The following is a 24444-nucleotide window of genomic DNA, read 5'->3' as shown; positions in this document are numbered from 1 at the left end:
AACTTCAGATGGGCCTGTACTTTTGCTTTCTTGAGCAGGGGGACCTTGCGGGCTCTGCAGGATTTTAGTTCTTCACGGCGTAGTGTGTTACCAATTGTTTTCTTGGTGACCATGGTCCCGCCTTGAGATCATTGACAAGATTCTCCCATGTAGTACTGGTCTGATTCCTCACCGTTCTCATGATCATTGGAATTCTATGAGGTGAGATCTTGCATGGAGCCCCAGACCGAGGGAGATTGACAGTTATTCTGTGTTTCTTCCATTTGCGAATAATCGTGCCAACTGTTGTCACCATCTCACCAAGCTGTTTGCCGATTTGGTCTTATAGCCCATTCCAGCCTTGTGTAGGTCTACAATCTTGTCCCTGGCATCCTTGGACAGCTCTTTGGTCTTGGCCATGGTGAAGAGATTGGAATCTGATTGCTTCTGTGGACAGGTGTCTCCTAGACTAGTAACAAGCTGAGATTAGGAGCACTCCCTTTAAGAGTGTTTCTGCTCTCAGCTCATTACCTGTATAGAAGACACCTGGGAGCCAGAAATCTTGCTGATTGATAGGGGGTCAAATACTTATTTCACTCATTAAAATGTAAATCAATTTATAACTTTTTTTGAAATGCGTTTCTGGATATTTTCGTTGCGTTTCTGGATATTTTGTTGCTGTTAAAATAAACTTAACATTAAAATTATAGACTGAACATTTATTTGTCAGTGGGCAAACGTAAAAAATCAGCAGGGGATCAAATACTTTTTCCCCTCACTGTACATGGAAAGCACAAATGGAAAAAACATTCCCCTAGCCACCATTGACTGTTTTAAATGTTAATAACGTACAAGAGTCCCACAAAAGAGAAAATGCTTGCTGTACAACTGCTGAAAATAAAAGTCCTAATTTTTAAGCAGATGATCGCAGGATTGTTTGTATTACTTAATGACTCTTCTTGACCTTTTTTATATATTTTTTTTATGCGAGTTTGTGAGTTAAAAATTGTGTGAGACTATGGTTAAACATTAGAAGAAAAAGAAGCCACCAAAAGACACGACTTATTCGCCCTGGCAATAGCTTACTCTATACTTCCAAAGATTAACCTACCTAATTTACTTAGTATCAGAGCTACACTAATAGCCTGGAACCACATACTTTCCAAAACTAAAGTCATCAAAAATAAATCCATACTATCTATAACGACAGGAACATTTTAATTATTGCAGACTACGCCTAAATGTTGATGAATGGGTCAAGGAAGGATATCATCTTTATATATAATCTGCCCTTGTAGTATAAAACGATAATTTTAAAGTGGTTGTAAACCCTAGAAAAAAACCTGCAAGACAAAGGCATAATGAGCTAGCATGCATAGCATATCGAGATCGAACCCCCTGCAGTTGTCCTCGTACCCTGCTCCAGCGGCCGACATCACTCCCGGCATAACTTCCGAGTATTGCGGGCTCTGGCGCTGTGATTGGCCAGAGCCGCGATGACTTCACTCCCGTGCATGCGCGTGGGAGCCGCAGGTAACGACAGTCTAACTGAAACTATGGCACATGCAAACACAGGGGATATCTCCTCAACCATGCAGGTTGAGGAGATATCCAGTGTAGCTACAGGTAAGCCTAATTATAGGCTTACCTGTAGCAAAAAGCGGTTGTAAAGGGTTTAAATCACTTTAAGCAAGCTAGGAAAGTATTCACCGTTTTTAAAAAAGTTCAATCCCAATAATCCTATAGAAATCCCCTCAATAATGTGGCAATTTCTTACTCAACATAATAACCAAAAAATAAAGGGAATTTCCATTTTCTATGAGCTACTAACTAATTACCCAAATAATAAAATTGTGCGAGTAGATTCCACTGAAAAAATTACAGCTATTTGGGGCAACATTGACGATTTTCTTCTTCATCTGCAGTGATGCCCGTAATATGGCACGTGATGTACAGAATGCTTTCTATGACATTGTGGAGGAATTTGGCAAGATGGATCATGCTCTGGCGGTGGATTACATTAAGAAACTAATGACCAAGGGCCGCTATTCTCAAGATGTTTGGAGTTAATACAGGCACAGTTTGCCCTTTTTAGAGGTGGCACTCAGCTGCTGTCGGAGATCCAACATGAGGCAGTTCCTGAACAGTTTTACAGATCACGCACGTCTTTAGCACCAGTTCTGAAGAGCCACAGCTGCCTTGTTTTAGTATGGTTCTAAATGTATTGTATTCAGTTTGTTTTGAACTGTACCCGTCAACACAGCAGCTTCTACGTTTGCATACTTTTATCAGTCATTGATGGAAAGGACTTTTACTCTAGTAGCATTTTCCTTTCAAGGATCTGCTGTTATTCTATCCAAAACATTTTTGGCTTTTTTTTTTTCTTTGGGGTAATGCAATATCAATTCATGCATAGAAGAACCAGAATAAAAAAAAACCCATCATCCTGTTCAGTACAGTTTGACAATTGGCATAATTCTCATTTTGCTTCAACAGATCGTGTTGCCTCTTAAATATTTTTGAATGAATTTGGACTTGTTCTGATTGAATCAGAACTCTTCGATTTTCAGTGATCGTTTAAATAAAATAATACAATTTAGCCAATTGTAATGTTGAAGGGGCAGTTTGTCTAGGCATAAAGTACTTTGGAGCTTGCTGGTTTAATTAAAGTAATGAGTTACTGTGGATCATAGGTTAGGACTAATGTGTTTGCCTTTTCTCCTTCCTTTCAAAACTTCTTATTTGTGTATGTATAGTTGGGTTTGGTTTGCATGTCATTTCCAGTTTTTGTTAATATTTTTATGGCTTCTGTTCTTGACTTGATTTTATTTTATTTTTCTGTTCTGGTAAAATATTACTCAACAATTATTGTAGTTCTGTGCAGCTTTCTACTTGTGAAAGGAAGGAATGGACACAAGTTCCAGTGATTGTAAAATGTCCCCGCCTGTATGTTTTTGCTTGTTTGTCAAGCAGGCCTTTATTGAATATAGTCTGAACCCCCTACTGCTAAAAAGACGTGTTCAGATGTGTATAACAGCACTTTTCTATAAATGGAACTTTTATATTTGCATATAAAAGACACATTGATATACCTTTTTTTAATCCCTGTTGCAAGCTCTTACTTTGCTGTGTAAGCACTTCTCACTGTTCTGTGCTCCCACAATCAATCTTAGACTTGGTGTCTTGGAACCAAGAACACCCTGTGTTTAAATGTGCTTTGTACTTCAACACCTAGGACCTTATTTATTCCTTGATACAGCATAGTTGGGTAAATTATTTTAATCTGTTTATACGCTAGAACAATTTGGGATACATGTGGTGTCCAGTATGTGATTCATGGAATTTTCACATGCCTTACCGGTTATAAATGGTTTGTCTTGGGAGTAGTGTATTAGTTTTTACAGCAGTTATTGAAGAAACTGCACTGAGAAGCATAGTGTACAGAACAAGCCACTGGAATGTATGAAGATTAGAAACCCTGGAAGCTACGTACCTTATGTAAGAAAAACACAGTAGAAGATGACCAATCTGTACCACTGTATGTTCTCCTATAACCACTTGGAGCACAATCCAAGATCTTTGGTTCAGAACTGCTGTTCATTCTGGACTAATGACCTTGGTTGTCTGTAGACAACAAAGCAAATTTGTCACACTTGTTTCAGGGTTACAGAATGGCTTTCTTGTCTTGCTGCAGTTCATATTGCCTGCCAATGTTCTGTACTAACATTTTTAACATTTTCCAGCTCTGCATCTTACTCCAAATTAAATTCAGTTTTTTATGCTTATTGGAATTATGAAAATATTGTTACAAATTATGATTGTAAATAATTTTAAATGCACATTAACCTTTGAAATAAAGTATAAATTTTCCATTCCCTTGGCGTCTTGTCTATTTTTTACAAAAATCCAATATGGCCTTAAAAAACTCTCAGGATCACAGCTGAGCAGTGCATTAACACACATCACGTCACTCCTTAAAAGAGCATTGAATAAAGTCAGCTTTGGAATGCATCACAGGAATGATGCCTTAGTGCCATACATTTTATTTGGCTCCCCAGCATACAAACATGTCCATGGTGAGGCACTGTATTTTGTAGTAATGCATGCATTACCATTAAATTATTTTTCATGTTGGCTATGGGCAGTTAGAGCATGGGGGCAGAGAATTGGCATGTTAGAGCATGGTCAGCAGGCAAAGTCGCAGTTGCCTGGAGGGAGGCTACAGTGTGGTAGTTAAGAACCACTGTCCAATAACATGGCAGTGGTGATAAATTGCCATTCAGTCTCCTGTAACATAAGTGGTTGCACTCTGTTACACAACGGCAGTAATTCTGTGTCCTGTTACATGGCAGCATAGTGGCGTTAATTTGGTGTCTTATAACAGTCACTCCTACTCACAGTTCAGCTTATAAATGAAAAAATTATGTGTTATGATAAACAATGTATATCTAGTAGTATAGAAAACGGTTGGGAAGTGGGGCAGTTGCTGAAACTGACTATACACTTATTCCCAGCCTCAATGGTTGTGGTGGACTATCTCGGTACTGATAAACAGCATGGTTGATATATAGAATTAAATATTTATTACATATAAAAATGACATACAGAATACATTTAAAAGAAAATTTGAAAAAAAATGTAATAAACAAATACTCAGGCTTCTCCCAAGAGGTATCTGTTGATGAAGTGTTTCTCAAAGATGGGCTTTTCCTCTACTAGTTTTGCGGTGCATTCACAGCTTCTTCAGGAGGAATAATCTAGAAGACAAATACTTGAGTAGCGTGTGTTTTGCTTCCGGGTTGGGGAGCTCATTTAACGGGCCTCTGGCCCATGGATGAGCGTGGTGGACCCGTATCCAGGGGACAAACGACTTATGATTGACGGACAGGTAGGACAGCTCTGTTAACCGCTATGTGGGAGCCCATCTCTCCTTTTATCGCCTTTCATGCCATGATTTTCTGGCTTCTATTTTTATACATGTACAATGATTACTTTTTTACCCTGCTATTCTGGGCTTTTGGCTGGACAAGCATCTAGGGAGGCTGTACCAGGATATTACTGGATGTTTTACCCCCCTTTGCAAGTCCCCAGAAAGTTTCTAGCCATAACACATGACTGGGTCAGTCTTCTGGGTTCTTGCTACCTGCCTGACCATCTAATCCATCAGGATTACCCCTTCTCTCTGCCCTGGAGTTCTGAAATATTTTGACATTTGACATTGTTGGTTTTTAGGTGAGCTACCCTGCACCCCGATATACCCCATCTGCATCTTTGCATCTCTGTCCTCTGGTCCTTCTACCCCCCCCCTTCCTCTCTTCCCCCTCCCCCCTCCTTTTACCTGCTTCCCACACCCCCTTGTCCTTCCTCTCCCCCTTTTTTCTGTCCTGCCTTTCTCCCCCTCCCTTTCTGTCCACCTCCCTCCCCCCCCCTTTTTTTGCCCCCCCCCCCTCGTTACCCTCCCCTCTGTCCCATGTTGCTGCTGCCTGTTCACTTCCTGGATTTACACAGACACAGAGGCACAACTCTCATTGGCCCTCTTATGACTCATCCCCACCTCCCTTCCTGGCAAACTCTCATGAGAGTGAGAAAGAGCTGTTCATGATGTTATAAGCCTAGGCTAATGACCAGACAAGAAACAGGAAGTGGGCTGTGTAAGGTATTTACTGGCAGAAAAAAAAATGTTTTACTATCCAAAGTTAAAACAACAAGGGCATAAGATTTAATAAATGGAAAGATGAAAAAAATGATTGAAGGTCCGCTTTAAGATATTTTTGTAGCTTCTCCAAGTCACTTCACTTGGAACCTAAGAAGCTACAAAACCTCTTTGGCATTACAGCTGTGGCCAAAAGTTTTGAGAATGGCACAAATAATATGAAATGCTTTTAATTATACTTCAGTATAATTTTATATTAAATAAGTGTCAAAGGCACTTATTTGCAGTGTTGACCTTTTTTTTTTTTTTTTTTTTTTTTTTTTTTTTTAAGACCTCTGCAATATACCCTGGCATGCTGTCAATCAACTTCTGTGCCACATTCTGGCTGATGGCAGTACATTCTTGCATAATCAATGCTTGGAATTTGTCAATTTGTGATTTTTTTTTTTTTTTTTCACCCGCCTCTTAAGGATTGATCACAAGTGCTTAAGCGCAATGGGATTAAGGTCTGGGAAGTTTCCTGGCCATGGTCCCAAAATTGAGATTTTTTTTTTTCCCCAAGCCACTTGGTTATCACTTTTGTCTTATGGCAAGGTGCTCAATCATGCTGGAAAAGGCATTGTTCGTCACAAAACTATTCTTGGATGGTTGGAGAGAAGTTGCTCTCAGAGGATGTTTTTGTACCATTCTTTATTCATGGCTGCGTGCTTAGGAAAAATTGTGAGTGAGCCCACTCCCTTGGATGAGAAGCAACCCCACACATGAATGGTCTCAGGATGCTTTACTGTTGGCATGACACAGGACTGATGGTAGCGCTCACCTTTTCTCCGGACAAGGTTTTTTCCAGATGCCTCAAACAATCAGAAAGGGGATTCATCAGAGAAAATGCCTTTACTCCAGTCCTCAGCAGTCCAATCCCTGTACCTTTTGCAGAATATCAGTCTGTCGCTGATGTTCTTCCTGGAAAGAAGTGGCAGCTTTGCCGCCCTTCTTGACAGCAGACCATCCTCCAAAAGTCTTCGCCTCACTGTGTGCAGATGCACTCACACCTGCCATTCCTGAGCAAGCTCTGCAATGGTGGTTCCCCTGATCCTGCGGCTGAATTAACTGTAGGATAGGGTCCTGGCGCTTGCTGGACTTTCTTGGGCACCCTGAAGCCTATTTTACAAATGCAGTGGAAGTGTTTTTTTGTTTGGGATTAAGTTTGGTTTCATGGCAAAGTGGGACTTTGCAATTAATTGCAATTCACCTGATCATAACATTCTGGAGTATATGCAAATTACCAGCCATAAAAACTGAGGCAGCAGACTTTGTAAAAATCTATTATTTGTGTCATTCTCAAAACTTTTGGCCACGGCTGTACAAAACAAGTCTGGCTAAATGTAGCAAACTACTACTAACTATGCCGTGGCCTGATTAAATTGGAACCTTTACAGACATGTACACCATATACCTTAAAGTGGAACTTTAGTCAGAAAATTATGTCCCGCTAGATGACTTCAGGCTGGCCCCTTTTGCAGGTATCGCTATATAAAACATAAAAAATAAGTAACTATACTGTTTTAAATTCTAGTAACATATTGTCTCACCCTGCTCTGCACCTGCTAAATTGCTCTCTATTTTTAGCAACTGTGCTGAATTTGTAGAGGCTGATCTGCTGACAGCCTAAAGATTTACTGCTGTTCAGGGTCTCTGGGCTTCAGCAAAAGGGAGGCCTCCAGCAAGAAGAAACTGGGGCAATGCTGGAGGCAATTTACAACACACTGATTTTGCTAGTGTAATTATTAATGTGGAATGTATGTTGTTATGCGTAAAGCTCCACTTTAAGAGCCCTTGCACACTGGGGCGGGGGGCGGCGTCGGCGGTAAAACGCTGCTATTATTAGCGGCGTTTTACCGTCGGTATGCGGCCGCTAGCGGGGCGGTTTTACCCCCCGCTAGCGGCCGAGAAAGGGTTAAATACCACCGCAAAGCTCCTCTGCAGAGGCGCATTGCCGGCGGTATAGCCGCGCCGTCCCATTGATTTCAATGGGCAGGAGCGGTATACACACCGCTCCTTCACCGCTCCGAAGATGCTGCTGACAGGACTTTTTTTACCGTCCTGCCAGCGCATCGCTCCAGTGTGCAAGCCCTCGGGGCTTTCACACTGGGATGACAGCAGCGGCACTTTCGGGGCGGTTTGCAGGCGCTATTATTAGCACAATAGCGCCTGCAAACTGCCCCAGTGTGCAAGGGCTCTTAACAAAACTCTCAACCCACTCTGCCACACCCTCTGCCATTAAAACTACACAAAGTGTTTCACTTTTATAACTTACAAAGCTGTTAGATATGTTTTGTACATGTACCATCTAGTCTACTCTACAGTGAAGTGCCACACATAGATACATTACCCCAACACTGTAATAAAGAAAATAAAAAAGAGGCTGCTACTGGACAACAGTTTACTTGCCTTCCAGGATGGGGAATGCTCAACAAAGGCTGAAGTGGTCACTTTAGCATGACCAAATACTGCACTTAATTCATATTCGCTTTTGCGCTGATTGTGGCTCCTATGTGCTACAGCTTTAAATATACATTGCCAGTTCTTTCTGCCTGTGTTGAACAGGGCTGTTATACATGTCCTAAAACACATCGGAACTGAAAGTTTTTAGTGTTACTAAACCCACAACAGTAAAATCAGTCTGTAAATGCAGTAAAGCTTGCTTTTTATACTCACACTGGAACCTAAGGGGTTAATCCTTGGCATTGTGTAAAAAGGCTGTTTGATCCTGTATGCACAGATCCTCCCCTTCTTGCACTGTCAAGACAGAGGGTCAGGGGTCCTGCATCTTGATAGGTCAGCCAGTGTAGTATGAAAACTCCTCCTACAAGCTTTAACCAGGCGCTGATAGAAGTCACAAGACTGCTAATGAGAAAATGCATTTAGCAGTTTATATTTACTAAAATGATTGCTTTTCCATGTACTGTGGGAGACCAGATGTAGTGAATGCAGGGTCCTGGGTTTAGTAACACTTAAAGTGGAGGGCCACCCTGAAAAAAAAAAATTCCACCAAAAATCCTAAAAAAAAAAAAAAAAAATTTGAAAAAAAATTGTTATACTTACCTAAACTCTTGTTGCTAGGTAGTCTTCGTAATCTGCCTCTTCCTATTCCGTGGCGTGTTCTGCTCCTCGGTGAGCGGCCCCGTTGTCTTCTGGGAACTGTGTGTGTTCCCAGAACACCACGGGGCCATTCACAGATCCTCGCGCATGCGCAGTAGGAAACTGGCAGTGAAGCTGCAAGGCTCCACTGCCTGTTTCCCTTACCTAGGATGGCGGCGCCGGGACCCTAGAGCCGAGGGACGGGTCGGCCGACATCGCGGGCACCCAGGACAGGTAAGTCTACTTATTTAAAGTCAGCAGCTACAGTGTTTGTAGCTGCTGACTTTAAAAAAAATTTTTAGCTGGCCGGAATCCCGCTTTTAAAGTAGCAGCTGAGATTATTGGAAAGGAACCGCTATAATTCTGCTATGTCTTAATAATTGGGCAACAGATCAAGCTGCATCACTCTGAATGCTTTTATAGGATAAAAAGAATTATTGCATCCTAATGCCCCATACACACGAGCGAATTTTCCATTGGAAAAAACTTGGATGGTTTTTCTAACGGAATTCCACTCAAGCTTGCCTTGCATACACACGGTCACACAAAAGTTAGCTGAGCTTTCGACTGTCAAGAACGCGGTGACGTACAACACTACGACGAGCCGAGAAAATGAAGTTCAATGCTTCCGAGCATGCGTCAAATTGTTTCCGAGCATGTGTAGGAATTTGTACAGACGATCGCATTTTCGGATAGGAACTTTTTCTTACCGAAAAATTGAGAACCTGTTCTCAATCTTTTGCCAGCAAGAGTCCGATGGAGCATACACACGGTCGCATTTTCTGACCAAAAGCTCTCATCGGTCTTTTGCTGGACGAATTTCCGATCTGTACGCGGCATAAGATAGTGAAACTAAAGGTCCCATAATGCCTCTTTAGTACCAAATCATTTGTAGCCATGCTTCTCTCTTTCATAATGTTCTTTTGTAGTTCCTTATTAAACTGTAATTCATTTTTTATTGTGATCTGTGTCTCTAGGAACATTCACACTCTTATTTTGTCCTAGTAAGACAGAAAGGGGAGGTGAGGGAAATTCTAATTACAGATGTCAACACAACCAGAGAAGCCGGAAGCCCTTCCCATGGTGACACCTGGCTAAAACTGGTATTCCCCTTACTTTGTAAAGATTTCTTTTCACTTCCTGCTGCATCTACAGATCAAGAGGTTGGGAGAAATCTCCCCAGCGGGACACAGAAAGCAAAGCATAAACTTTATTGGGCTTTTCCCCCCTTCCCTACTCTATCTAACGCTAAATAAAAATTGGCTAGAAACATTATTATTGTTTATACTATTAAAGAGACAATGTCACCAGCTTAAAAAAAATGCAGATAAAAAGCATAGACAAGACCAAGTACTTTTTTGAACTTGCTAGAAAATGTGATTACTCTGGGGGGTCAATTGTTTAGCACAGCCCCCTTGCTCCATGCATGTTGTATTGCTCTTCCTTTTTGGGAGAGCCTAGCATTTGCTGACCCAAATCTTCCTTTCCCCTCCCTATATAACATTTTTGTAAGTAGCAGCAGGGGAGGAGTGAGAATGAACACTTGAGTGACAGCTCTGAGTCTGGGGTTGCTGACATCACATCTAAGATGGCCAGCAGTCGTAGGGCTTTTAGGTGTCTACATGTGGAAGACTTTTACAGGTAAATAACATTACATGTGTTTAAATGCACATAGAATTTTTCCTGGGAACAATTTTGTTAATACATACAGTAGTCTGGCAACAGGGTTTCTTTAACTGGAATCCAGCAATAGTCACTATTCATATCTGCTTTGCTTTTGACAGTAATGCAGCATGTGAAGGTTTACCTGCATTAAAAAAAAAAAACCTATTGAGGAGTCATATACTTAGCATGTAAAAAAAAGCCACTTACTCAGAAGTCAGTAGTCCTTTTGATAAGGCCTATTTAATGCATTTTTCAGGGAGCATTGTTCAAGTTTTTCTACTTGTACTTTGTACTCAAGCAAAGTCCCTTAGCACAAAGGCTCAGAAAAGAAACAGCCTGTCTATGCATGCCTGAGTAAGCAAAGAAGCCTTTTTCAACTTGTACTCCAGTACAAAAGTCAAAAGCGTATGTATATTTGTTGTTGCAGATCCTGATCTAACTTCTTTTTGTGAGCTTAGGGAGGAATGTTATCCCTTGGCAGTTGCTGAAGAGCTTCCACTGGACCAAAATTCCATCTCAGTTATTACACAATGGTTGCGAAAGCACTTTAAAAAAAAAAAAAAAACTAACCCTGGCCTTTTGGTGATGGAGATAATTTTAAATTGCAGGCCACCAAAGGATCACAACCATACACAAACCATTATTTTTACAATTGCCATCAGTTTAATGTGTCTTTTTTTTTTTTTTTTTTTTTACACTTTTGGTGTTGTAATCTTTATGACCCTTGTTAGAATATATAGGTGAGGGAGGTCCTTGGGGCTTTGGCTTTCACTGATGGCCAAAAGAACCATTGCACAAGGTGAAGCTCCAGTGGACCCTTGGTAAAATGATGACCCCTGGTGATGTAGTTAGAAGAATTCTGGAAAAGTACCCTTTTCTAACAGGTCCCTAGGAACAGGAGACCTTTATTCTTTAGAAAATGGGTTGAGGAACTGTACTCGTTCAATGGCGTCCCTAGGGGGGGGGGGCAGAGGGGGCCCTGACCCCCCAAACATTATGCTGTGCCCCACCATGTGCCCCCCCCCCCAAATTTTTTTTTTTTTTTTTTTTTTTTTTTTTTTTTTACAAAAAATCAATGTCTAAGAGGGAGAGAGTCCCCAGTCAGCTCCTGCGGGTGATTCCTCCCCCCTCCCTCTGCTCACTGACACTGCATAATGCGAGCGCTCACACAACCACAGCCGCCCGATCTGCTCCTTCCCCTGCATCCTCATTGGCAGGGAGAAGAGCGAGTTGCAGGAAGGACTCCACCAGGACTCTCAGTTACTGAAAAAACAGACTGATTTCTCAGACCAACGCTGTTAATAGCAGGGGCAGGACAGCAAGAGGAGGCTGGGGAACCCCACAGTGGCAGAACACCAGGGCCCGGTGGCAAGACAACCTTTGCAACCCTGATAGTTCTCCCACTGCTTTGGACCCTTATATTTCCTTGGTATGCTGGTGACATATATCTCTTGTTTTCTGCCACCCTGGGGGGCCCCCAATACAGTAGGAAGGGAACTCACTGCAGAACATGTGAAAGGGCCATTGTGGGGTTGTAGTAAAGGGCCCCAGGATATATATATATATATATATATATATATATAAAATTGCAGTTGCATTTTATAGTTGCCCCCCTACTTTTGTCCCTGTCCCCCCATGTGCCCCCCCCTAAATATGAAAGCTGGAGATGCCACTGTACTCGTTTGCTTTTCTTTTGTATTTCTGGCTTTCCATTGCAGTGTGTTAGTTGTAAGCATCCATTAGTTCAGTAGCCCCTAAAAAAAAAAAAAAAAAAGTGCAAAATGGAACCTTTACATCCCTGATCCTTAAGCTGACCATAATGCTTAATGGAGATAGGTGAACTGTTTGGCTCGAGCATCAGTTCTGCCCAGAACCGCGCCTGTTCGGGTGTTCGCTGAGTACACAGTGAATAGCTGCTGGTCGTTAAGAAGCGGGCCGGGAAGCTGGCTGCCGCATCCTTAACAACCAATGAGTCATTAGCTGTCAGCAGGCTTCCCCGCTGACAGTTGAATGCAAAAAAACAAAAACACAAAACAAAAACCACACATTATCGGCAATAGAAAAATATAAAAAAAAAAAAAATGGTGTGGGGTCCCCCCCCAATTCATACCAGACCCAGTCGGTGCCAGGTGGTTCCACCCCTTACCCATTTAAGAACTGTTAGATGGCGGAGCAGGCAGTCGGCGGGGAGCCTTCATCATGGGCAGAGCCTTTTTTTCTTTTCTTTTTCTGGGTGCGGTTGGCGTCATGATTGACGATGGATCTACATCGGGGGATTTGTTTTTTTATTTTCAATAAAGCAATTGTTAAAAACTGTTTATTTCTTTTTGATGACTCATTCACTTTTTTTTTGGTGAAGGAGTCATTTACATAGGGAGGGCCGGGATCTGGGGGTCCCCTTGTTTAAAGGGGGCTTCCAGATTTCGATAAACCCCCTACCCACTGTTGGGTCACCCGAGGCCAGGTGACAGATGCACCCCATTAGGCTCGGGAGTGCACCGCTGAGGTAGTGGACCCTACGGCTGACTGCTGCGGAAGGAGCTCTGGGTGGTTCAGGAAAGCAGGTACTCTGGAGCACCAACACGGATCACACTGGGAGCTAGAGCATGAGATATCCCAGGACGCGGAATCTAAGAGCCAGCAGGTGTTCACCATGGCCCCTGATGGTGGGGATGGACTTCACTGCAGTCTGGCTCCAGGTCACGGCTCCCAGCTCACGCTTGACTACTGGAGGATAAAAAGGAAGCAGCAGCCTGGGACAACAAGGATAGTCAGGAGATAAGCCAAAAGTCAGGGCAACAAGCAGATAGGGATAGTCAAAGAACATGCCAAAGGTTGGGATATGAAGCAGGCGAGGAAAATCAAGAACAAGCCAAGGTCTGTAAACAGGATCAGACGTAGGATACACAGCAATGAGCACACGAAAGCCAAACACACAATATTGATCAGCAAGGCTTGGCTTGCAGTGCACAGGTAATATAGTGTTCCTAATTAGACGCTGTGGTGGAGCCATGCTTGAGGGAAGATTACTTAAGTATACAGGTGAACAGAGACTGGCCTCTAGGCTTAGCACAAGAGAAAGGTGAGCAAACAGACAACAACACTACTGCAGAGTCATGACACCCGCAGACCCCTAGAACCACCGTCCAGGGTTATGGGGAAGGGGCCCTTGTCCCCATCAACATAGGAACAAGGTGCTTTGGGGTGGAGGGGCAGGGCACCAAAGCAGCACCCCCCCATGTTGAGGGCATTGAGGTGGGGGGGAGGAGAGCTTGCTCGTGCTGTAAGTTTTGCTGCAGCAGTTTATATACATGTATAGATGCGCCACTTTACAGGCAGACTAAAGAGACCCCCCCAGGCACTATATTTGAAAGGAATTTTTCATTTTTTTTGTTTCAAGTCAAAGAGGAGGTCCAGCCTCCCCATGAAAAACACAAATACTGCAGCTGCTGACTTTTAATATATGGACACTTACCTGTCCAGGGAGCCCACGATGTCGGCACCCCAGCCGATCTTTGGATCGGCTGTTGGGTGTAGCCGCCGCCATTCCTGTTAAGGGAACCTGGCAGTGAAGCCTTTTGGCTTCACAGCCGGTTTCCTATTGCGCATGTGCAAAGCGCGCTGCACTTTCTAATTGATCTGGCAGTGGAGGCAGGTGGAGGGGGCCGCGGCAGGTACCCGTTCCCCCCTCTCTCCCCCCCCCCCCCGAAAGGTGCCAGATGTGGCACTGGAGGGGGGGGTGGATGAGACGGAGAAGTTTTTTTCAAGTTCGGGTCCGATAGATTTTAACCACTTCAGCCCCAGAAGGATTTGCCCCCTTACTGACCAGGCCATTTTTTGAGATATGGCACTGCGTCGTTTAAACTGACAATTGCGCGGTCGTGCGACATTGTACCCAAACAAAAATTGACGGGGTTTTTTTCCACAAATAGAGCTTTCTTTTGGTGGCATTTGCTCATCTGCGGTTTTTATTTTTGCTCTATAAACAAAAAAAGTGAACATTTTGAAAAAAAAAAATTATATTTTTTACTTTTTGCTAAAATAAATATCCAAAAAAAAAAAATTCTTAAAAAAAAAAATAAAAAAAAAAATTTCTTCATCAGTTTAGGCCAATATGTATTCTGCATATTTTTGGGAAACAAAATCCAAATAAGCGTATATTGATTGGTTTGGGCAAAAGTTATAGCATCTAGGGGATAGATTTATGACATTTTTATGGCATTTTTTATTTTATTTTTTTTTACTAGTAATGGCGGTGATCTGCGATTTTTTTTTTTTTTTTTTTTTTCCCTTAGTGTTGACTGCGACCCTGCAGCGGACAGATCGGACACTTTTGGTCCACTTTTGGGACCATTGACATTTATACAGAGATCAGTGCTATAAAAATGCACTGATTATTGTGTAAATGTCACTGGCAGGGAAGGGGTTAACACTAGGAGGCGATCGAGGGGTTAAATGTGTTTCCTAGTTAGTGTTTCTAACTTGGGGGGGGATAGGACTGAGTGGGGGAGGAGACATATCGCTGTTCGCAATTACTGCAAGCAGCAGATCTGTCTCTACTCCCCCCGTCAGAACGAGGATTTGTGTTCCCCACTTTCCCTGTATTTCACATCAGCCTGCATCTCTGCATGCAAATGTGAACTTGACTAACTTTTTAAAAAAAAATTTTCGCTTTACGTAAAGTGATACACAACACACACTGTTTAATTGACATTGTCCCTTCTCTTTCTGTATATGGATGATGGCACTGTAATTATTTTAATAATAAAAAATCTAAGTACACTTATTCTAATCAATATACAGCTGTTACATGACCCAGCTTTTTCCCAGCCTGTCTGCAGGTAAACCTAAGCAGGAAGAGCTTCTAGTCTGCTGCTGGTCACATGTTTTACCACTTCAGCCCGGAAGATTCAGCTGCTCAATGACCAGGCCGTTTTTTGCTATACGGCACTGACAATTGTGCGACGTTGTACCCAAACAAAATTGACGTCCTTTTTTCCCACAAATAGAGCTTTCTTTTGGTAGTATTTGATCATCTCTGCGTTTTTTATTTTTGCGCTATAAAACAAACAAAAAAAAAAAAAATTTTAAAAATGTAATTCTCATTCGTTCATTGACACAGTGCTCAATTATTCAGAGCCATAGTGTTATATCGCCCCCTACAGGAGTAGGATACTAGGCAGAAAAAAGACTTGGCTACGCCTATGGGCAGTCCTAGGTGATATACACCCCCCTCTCTGCTATAGGCCTTCAGTTTTTTTTTCTGCCTAGTCAGGAGTAAGGACCTAGTTCCCTGCTGGGATCTCTGGTCCTGGCAATTTTTTGTTTTTGCTTTTTAAGGTACTTTTTTTCTCTTGGATTTTTTCCTGTGAGATCTACAATCAACTGCTGGACACTAAGATCCAGTGGTCTTCCCAGTCTGGCCAGTGAGCGCGTGAAGACCGCAGCTATGCGCTAGGTCGGCTGCGACGTAGTCCCATTGGACAGGGGCTGGCCCTGCGAGTTAAACGTCTCGCGAGGTCGCATACGACCGGGTCTCAACCTGTGTCGCAGCGTTCCTCATGGCCGACAGTCCCCCCACTTCGGTGGCGAGGAGGATCTGTCTGGGAGCGTTACTTGTGCACTCGCTGGAGTGGTAGGTAACGGGCCCCCTCCTCTCCTTCCCTGAAGTGGTGTGGGGTGCAGGTACTCCCTGGGGTTCTCCTCCACATCCCCCCTTCCCCGGGTGAGGCCCAGGCCTCTGGCTTGGGTGCTTTGGACACTCTGTCCACCCCTTCCTTCCCTCCAGGGTTGTCACTATGGGGGGTACACCTTGACACCTGATGGTTGGGTGGGTGACCAGGCATCTGCAGAGCGGCGGCTCTCCACTAATTTAGGCCACGGCTTTGCGCCCTACTGAGCACTCGCGACGGGTGGCCGAAAATTTAGGCCGCGGCTTTCGCAGCCTACCGACCAAGGGATGTGCGGGGCGGCCCTAGAGCGGGCGGCGGAGGTCGCCGCTTTCCGTTACGGGCATCCCCCCTCCTTCCTCAGCTCTAGCCTGGTCCGATCCCCCCACGGACCTGTGCACTTGTGGCGGGCGGCCGAAAATTTAGGCCACGGCCTGCTAGTTTGCATGGCCACACCGGACGCCTTCTTCCAGAGGGCCGGTGCTGTGGGGGCTCTGACGGCGACCCCCTTTTGGGGAGGTTGTTTAAGTGGGAAATCCATAGGCACCCCCTGTGAGGGTCCTTGGGGAATGCCCCCCGTGAGGGCCTTAGTGGATGCCCCCTGTGAGGGGCCTCAGTCAGTGCCCCCTGTGAAAGGCCCAGTGGTGTCCCGTGCGGGGCATCTGTAGGCGCCACCTATGCGGGGTCTCAGCCAGTGCCCCCTGTGAGGGGTTCAGTGGTGCCCCCTGTGCGGGGTTTCCGTAGGCACCACTTGTGCGCCAGTGCCCCCTGTGCGGGGTATCCATAGGTGCCCCTTGTGCGGGGTATCAGTAGGCGCCCCCCTGTGTGGGGTCTCAGCCGGTGCTCCTTGGGAGGAGCCTGGGTCAGCACACCAGCTGCGGGGCCTCCGATGTCCCTCGTGTGGGACCTCGGTGATGCCCCTGTGCGGGGCCTAAGGCGGCTGAGGTCTCAGTCGGGGGCCCTCCTGTGTTCTTTGCTTTTTCATGGTGCTTGGGCATATAGGCTAGTAAATGGCGCCCCCCCCGCCCTCCCCTGCCTCATCGGTCTCAACTGATCCTATGTCTGGCTCTGCCGTCGTGGATGTGGCCCACCTTGCGTGGTTGGTGGGTACACTCCCTGTCCTGTCAGTTAGTGAGGTTGTTTCTCCACAACTGCAGTGGCACACAAGAAGGTGCTGGTTGTCTCCCTTATTACATCTGTGCAGGAAACTTTAAAAATGAAGGATGCAGCTGTGGCTGCGGCGGAGGTGTCGGTCCCCTTGACACGGCAAAAGCGTTCCTTTCTCCCTCCTATTTTGGAATATAGGTTCGTAAAGACTGGGAGTGTCCAAAGCATCCCTTTGTGGTTCCAAAGATGCTTTGCTGTGAGGTACCCCTCTGTGGGGTCCCTCCTTAAAGAGTGGACTGTTCCACCAGTAGTGGATCCCCCTGTCTCTAGGTTGCGCAAGTTGACCATGAGTCTCCAGCTTTTAAGGATCTGGCTGACATACCTGGAGGGGGAGCAGATTCCCTCTGCTTCTGCTGAGTTGGCGGACCAGTTCGTCTGGGGGCTGCAGTATGCAATGCCTGTTGGACGCAGTTCCCTTGGTTGCTAAGCTCTCTGTTTCTGCAGTGGTGCTTAGACATGCATTGGGGCTTAAGTGTTGATCTGTGGACTGGGCTTCTAAAAAAAGCTCTAACTGGGTTACCATTTCAAGGCAATTGTCTGTTTGGGGCTAGCCTGAATGACATTGTTATTCGTCTCACAGGAGGGAAGTGTAAATGTCTTCCACAGTCTCAAATACAATTTTTTTTCTAAAATACACTTTTAATGCAAAAAACACAATATAGAACTTTTTTTTTGGTAAAATATAAAAGATGATGTTATGCAGAGTAAATAGATACCTAACATGTCATGCTTTAAAATTGTGCGCGGTCATGAAATGGTGACAAACTACGATACCTAAAAATCTCCATAGGCGACAATTTAAATTTTTTTTACAGTTTTCCAGTTTAGAGGTACAAAGGAGGTCTAGAGCTACAATTATTGCTCTAACATTTGCAGTGATACCCCACATGTGTGGTGCGAAAATCAGCCACTTGGATCACTTTTACAAGTTAGGGAATCGCCGGCTGAAAATTGTAATACCGGGGTTATGGCTGACAGCTGCAGCCATGGCCCCGGTCTAAACCTCTTGAACACAATGAGGTACATGTCTGTGATTGTGCAGCAGGCGGTTAAAGCGGGGTTCCACTCAAATTTTTAACTTAATCTTACCCCCTTCAGTTAATTGCATAGATGTTCAAATGCCGCACGACAATTTTTTTTATCGCTGTAATTACCTTTATATTGTACTTTATTGTGGCACTTCCTGTCTCTCCTCCCATGGGAGTAGGCATGTTTATTGCCTTTCCCCGGCGCTGCACTGTCTCCTGGGAGATTAGTGTCAGGCTTCCCAAGATTCAGTGCGGAAACAATGATCATGCGTGTGAACAAGCTGTGAATGAACAGCATTCACCGCATCCAGGAAATCAATGCTTGTGGGCTTCACATGCCCACAAGCAAGATGGAAACAGCCAGCATCACATTTTTAAAGTTATTCTTCAGTACGAAAACAGACAGAGGCGGAAATATTACACCCAAACTGTGAGTATTATTTTGGGATTAGCAAAGTGTCTCAATGACCAAAAAAAAAAAAAAAAGATTGGTCGCCGTACTCCCACTTTAAGCAGAGGTCACTTGAAGCTGTAGAGCTGAACTGTCAAATAGTGGATTTAGCTTCTTGGTTATGCAATGTAGCAGAGGTGTGGAAATCAGACTAGCAGAACAGAATTACAAAGCCTCTGGGGAGTAAAATACTTGTGTATGGATTTCAACTATGCATTAAACAGTTTTTTTCTGGTGTTCACCCCAACATGCTAAAGGGAAATATCAAAAACACAATGGCAAAAAAAAAGCTGTTTGGAAGTTGAAGCTTACACTGGTTAGGTACCCACTGGCAGTTGAAGCATTCATGGGTTCACTCACAAATGGGTTTTGCATACCCATACTACAGTTAAACCTTTCAGTAACTTACCTGCCTGTAAAATGCAGAGAACATCTGCTGCTTCCTCCATGTGCACAGGGCTTTCCAACAGTTCAGATGATTTAAAGAATATTCACCAGTGGAATCTGCTACCTATAATAAAAAAAAACAATTAAAAATAAAAATAATAATTATTATAGATCGATAGATTTATTGTAGCGGTAAAGGTAAATCACACCTTGGCTGGGTGGAGTGCTTTTTATGCAACAAGGCTGCCCCAATCAACCTCATGTATAGAGAACATGTCCAAGGATACCAACACTCATAGGTTTTTATTCAAAGAAAGTTGCTGAATTTCACAAAGTATTTCCACAAAATGCAACCATTGCTTCTTCAGACAATAAACACATCAAGTAACAATTTAGCAAGCCTATTCACGCAAACAGAAAATAATCATAATTACCAGGTATAGGTATACCAAGCATAAAAAAAAAAAAAAAAATCGAAATCTATATGCCTCATGCACACTAGACACGTCCAGGATCAGCAGCATTTTGGCAGAAAAAACACCTAACGCCTGTCAACGTGTCTAAATATGTGTTAAAGCTAGGCGTGTTTAGCACGTGAACGTTTATTCATTTCAATGGCCAGCATAAATTATGCTTCTAGACAATGAAATGGATGAACGTCAAACTTGATGCGCCCAAATGCTTTACATGCGTATATGAGCATGAAGTATTTTTTCTATCAAAATGCTGATGCCAGGAGGAAAGGCGTCTAGGAGAGATGGCAAAATGTCTTGCATTGTCTTTGCATATATTCACAAAATGGTTCACAGAAAAAAATGTCTAGGCCTGAGTTCAAATTCTGCAGGTACAGACTGTCTGATCAGTTCAAGATCTCCTCACCTCCAGTTTGTAAAAATATATGATCTATTTTAGTTGGGACACTAAAGCACATGCCACAAAATGTCTCACTACAGGTATAGGTGTCAGTTTGTCTCTTATTCAAAGCCAACGGGTCCTGCTGCTGTCTCTGAGCCTGTGAGGAGAAAGTCCAGCACTGCTGTAGACAGGTAAGTATAAAGGGAGGTGAGGGGGTGATACAACTGCTGGGACATTTTTTACTTTAAGTGGTTGTAAAAGTAGAAGATTTTTTTACCTTAGGTTTTTTTTACCTTAAGGCAAAGAATGCTTTAAGGTAAAAAAAAAAAACCTATTTGCATCTCCCTCCTCAACCCGCCTAATACCTACCTGAGCCCCATCTCAATCCAGCGATGTGCCCGAGAGGGAGCAGTGGTTCTCTACGCTCTCTCTTCTGATTGGCCTGTGAGGAGAGAGTGGGATTCAGGGCCAGAGCCACGCTGTGTGCGTCTATGGATTAAGCCTGCACATGTGTAGCCATAGCATTGCTATGGAGGCACTCAGCAGAGGGGAGGCAACAGATGTGCCAGCAGGGGACCCCAGCAGAGGAGGATCAGGGCTGCTCTGTACAAAACCATTGCAATAAAAAGGTAAAAAATGTCTAACCTTTAGAACCACTTTAAGTATCTGAGGAAATGCTGTATTTGCTACTAGATAGCAAAACTCAGATTACAATCCTCTCGCTTTGTTTTCTTTATAAAGATTTTGGTTATTGTATATACTTTGTATACTTACACCTGGTAATTAGGCTACATGCACATGGACGTTTTAAAAAACGGGCTGTAAAGCTAATACAGACGCCAGGAAAAAAACAGCATTAAAAACGCAATTTTTCCCGCGTTTTGCATTGAATTTAATGCACGTTAAGCAGCGCTAGCTTTCAGCCGCATTTCTCTGTCTCTATTTAAAAATCAATGGTTCCCTATGGGAGCCTATTGATTTGAATAGAGTTTGCACCACAGTCCCATCATGCCCCAGGACTGTGACGTCATAAGGGGGCGGGGTCACCGGATGACATCACCCGGTGGCCAAGCCCCATGCCTATATAAGTCATTGTGCACCACACACACGGCATTACAGCGGGAGAGAGCATCGTGTCAACATTGGAAGAAGAGAAGAGGGAAGAAGACGACAGAGAAGACCGGGCCAACGCTAGCAAAAGAGCAGAAGATAGTGAAGAAGCCCGGCAGAAGACACCAGAGAATGGGAGAAGAACCGGAGAACGGGAGAAGAACCGGAGACGGGGAGAAGACAGCAGGAGAAGAGGCCGGAGACCTTGGAGAAGTCGGAAGAGACCCCCAAAGCTGCCTAATAAATTACTTTAAAAACCTTTGTAGTGTGTTTTATTTATTGACACTTTTCTCCCCAGGTGAATGGGTAGGGGTACGATGTACCCCATACTCAATCACATAGGGTGGGGGGCCGGGATCTGGGGGCCCCCTTATTAAAGGGGGCTCCCAGATTCCGATAAGCCCCCCGCCCGCAGATACCGACATCCAATGGCCAGGGTTGTCGGGAAGAGGCCCTTGTCCTCATCAACATGAGGACAAGGTGCTTTGGGGTGGGGGGGCGCAGGGCACCCCCTGCCCCAAAGCACCAACCCCCCCATATTGAGGGCAGGTGGCTTGGTATGATCCAGGAGGGGGGGCACTCGCTTGCCCCCCCTTTCCTGACCTACCGGGCTGCGTGCTCGGATAAGGGTCTGGTACGGATCTTGGGGAAACTCCCACGCCATTTTTTGTGTGGGGGTTCCCCTTAAGATCCATACCAGACTAAAGGTTCTGGTATCATCTTGGGGAGGAACCTCACGCAGTTTTTAAAAAAAAATTTTGGCGGGGTTCCCCCTTCATGATTCTCAGCACACAAGTCGCACCACAAGTTGGATCCGACTTCTGATTCCGACTTCTTGATCCGACTTCTGGTGCGACCTCTATTCAAATCAATGGGCTCCCATAGGGAACCATTGATTTTGAATAGAGACAGAAATGCCGGACGAGGCTTAACACAACGTTAAGCCTCGTTAATTCGCGTTTAACACCTTTTGCCAGCATCTGACGTTTTTACAGCTCTAGCGCTGGAGCCTCAGAATGCACTGGTCCTGGGGTTTTTTACGTACCTATCTTTCAGCCTCATCAGAGGTTCCTACAATTTGCAGTAGAGGAAAGTAATTTCCAGTTTGTGGCACTGCCCTTCTGACTTGCCACAGCACCTCGGGTGTTTACAAAGATCCTTGCACCTGTACTGGGTCTTTTAAGGGCCCAGGGGATCTTGGTGCTTGGATACTTGGATGACCTCCTGCTCATAAATCACTCACTACAGGCCCTGGAACACAGTGTAGCCTGCACAGTGCGATATTTAGAAAACCTGGGCTGGGTCATAAATACCGAAAAGTCAGCATTGAGATTAGCTCAGAGTCTCAAGTATCTAGGTTTGATTCTGGATATGGTCTAGGCAAAGGTATTTCTGCCACCCATAAAGATCTGTGCCCTGAAGGATCAGGGGCGTCCAGGTAAGGGGCACCAGGCAACCCCCCATTCGGCTCTGTATGAGTCTTCTGGGAAGGATGTGTCCTCCTTCGAGGCAGTTCCCTATGCTTAATTCCATTCCAGGCCTATACAACAAGACTGTCACTTACCTTACAGAGGAGCCCGAAATGATGAGGGTGGTCTCTTGCACAGTTCCGGTCCAAGCACCCCTGGTGGTGGGTACAGGGAGTGCAAGAGCAACGAAAGGGTGCAGGTGCCTGCAGGCAGTAGGCTGGAACTTGGAGATAGAGGAACCTCTGCTGAGGAGATGTGGAAACTGATCACCAGACTTGTTCAGCGGGAGCCAGATCAGGATCAACTGCAGAATCAGGAACAGGCAGGAGTCGGCAACAGGCTGGCAGCAGGGTACCGAACAAGAAGGCAAAACCGTAGTCAGAAACAGGCAGAGGTTGGCAACAGACGGGCAGCGGGGTACAGAATCAGAAGGCAGAGCCGTAATCATAAGTCCAAGCCAAGGTCAGTATTACAGGTAGAGGCAGGTTCAGCAGGCAGGGGAGATCCAAGAGAATGGTCAGAAGATAGCCGGATTTTCAGGAACAAGGTCAATCAGGCAGAGTAACAACAGGAACACAGGAACAAGCTGAAGGCAATCCAGCACTGATGTTAGGCAGACTCTCTGTTTATATAGGGTGCTGTGTGCCAGGATTCACGCCTGCGTGCGCGCATGCGCATTAGCACATTGGCGCATGCGCGTTAGCACATTAGCGCTTTGGCACTCGCGGGTGCGCGTTAGTGTTCGCGCGTTCACATAGAGGTGCCATTGTGCATGCCCACCCTGGATCTCATTTGTCTCTGGCTACGGTTCCGTGCATGCACATTGGCATTAGCGGAACGAGGACTGGCAGCTGCTGCACGGAGACGGGTGCTTGCTGTGTGAGTTCTCTTACAAAGACATCTTGTCAGCTTGGAACAGGAGAGCACAAGCCCTGGATTACCCCATGTCCTTATCTCCCCGGGCACACTTAAGCTTAAATTGGTAGTTACAGGATCGGAACCTGCAAAAGGGAAGATCCTGCCTCCCGGTGTCTTGGAGATTACTGACCACAGACACCCTAGAGGGGCTCACAGCTCACGGGAGATGGTCAGGGGCAGAGCAGAGCCTGCCCATCAACATCCTGGAGTTACAGACGGTACGTCTGGCCCTACGGTCCTGGACGGTGGAGCTTATGTATTGAAAATGGCATCCTCGGAAATACGTGATTGGGAGAATTCTCTCTTTTCTACAGTCGGCTGTGGAAATCAGATTGGCTTTGAGTACAATCAGGGGTCAGATTTTGGCCTTGTCAGTATTCATCCAAAGCCTCTCATTCACTGATCCGAACCTGTATGCAGGGGGTAACTCGTTTGCTTCCCCTGATTAGGTCACCTATGTGTCCTTGGGACCTAAACCTGGTACTGTCTGTGTTACAGAAACAACCATTTGAGCCTATCAGGGAAATTCCATTAGTCTTGCTGTCACGCAAGCTAGCCTTCCTGATGGCCATCACGTCGGCTAGAAGAGTGTCGGAGTTGGTGGCCCTTTTGTGCAGAGAACCATACTTGATCCTTCACCACGACAGGGTCGTGTTAGACTTGTTCCATCCCTTTTGCCAAAAGTGGTGTCGGCCTTTCATTTGAATCAGGACATTATTTTCCTTCTTTTTTCTCTCAGCCTTGTTCGGCGGAAGAGAAACGACTGCACTCCTTGGATATAGTGTGAGCAGTCAGAGTTTATTTGTCTAGATCTGTAGAGATCCAGGGATCAGACTCCTTTTTTGTTTTACCATAAGGATCCAAGAAGGGGCAGGCAGCTTCCATTGTCAATTGGTCATTCAGGCCTATGGTCTGAAACGTAGGGCTCCTCCCTTTAGGGTGTGAGCTCATTTTA

General features: G+C 44.8%; 1 protein-coding gene across 4 annotated transcripts in view; it reads left to right on the top strand.

The window, feature by feature from the left end:
• The window catches only part of POR (cytochrome p450 oxidoreductase), a 156202-nt gene extending 152348 nt beyond the window's left edge, over positions 1–3854 (top strand). For all 4 annotated transcript variants that reach the window (XM_073615212.1, XM_073615211.1, XM_073615210.1 and 1 more), the window contains one exon: positions 1905–3854. In XM_073615212.1, the coding sequence (XP_073471313.1) occupies positions 1905–2049 (145 nt within the window). In that variant the 3' untranslated portion in view covers positions 2050–3854. The remainder of the gene's footprint in view (positions 1–1904) is intronic.
• The last annotated feature ends 20590 nt before the right edge of the window (positions 3855–24444 follow it).

The sequence above is a fragment of the Aquarana catesbeiana genome, linkage group LG02 (genome assembly GCF_042186555.1).
Source record: "Aquarana catesbeiana isolate 2022-GZ linkage group LG02, ASM4218655v1, whole genome shotgun sequence".
NCBI lineage: Eukaryota > Metazoa > Chordata > Amphibia > Anura > Ranidae > Aquarana > Aquarana catesbeiana.
This window is presented reverse-complemented; position numbering and strand designations above follow the sequence as displayed.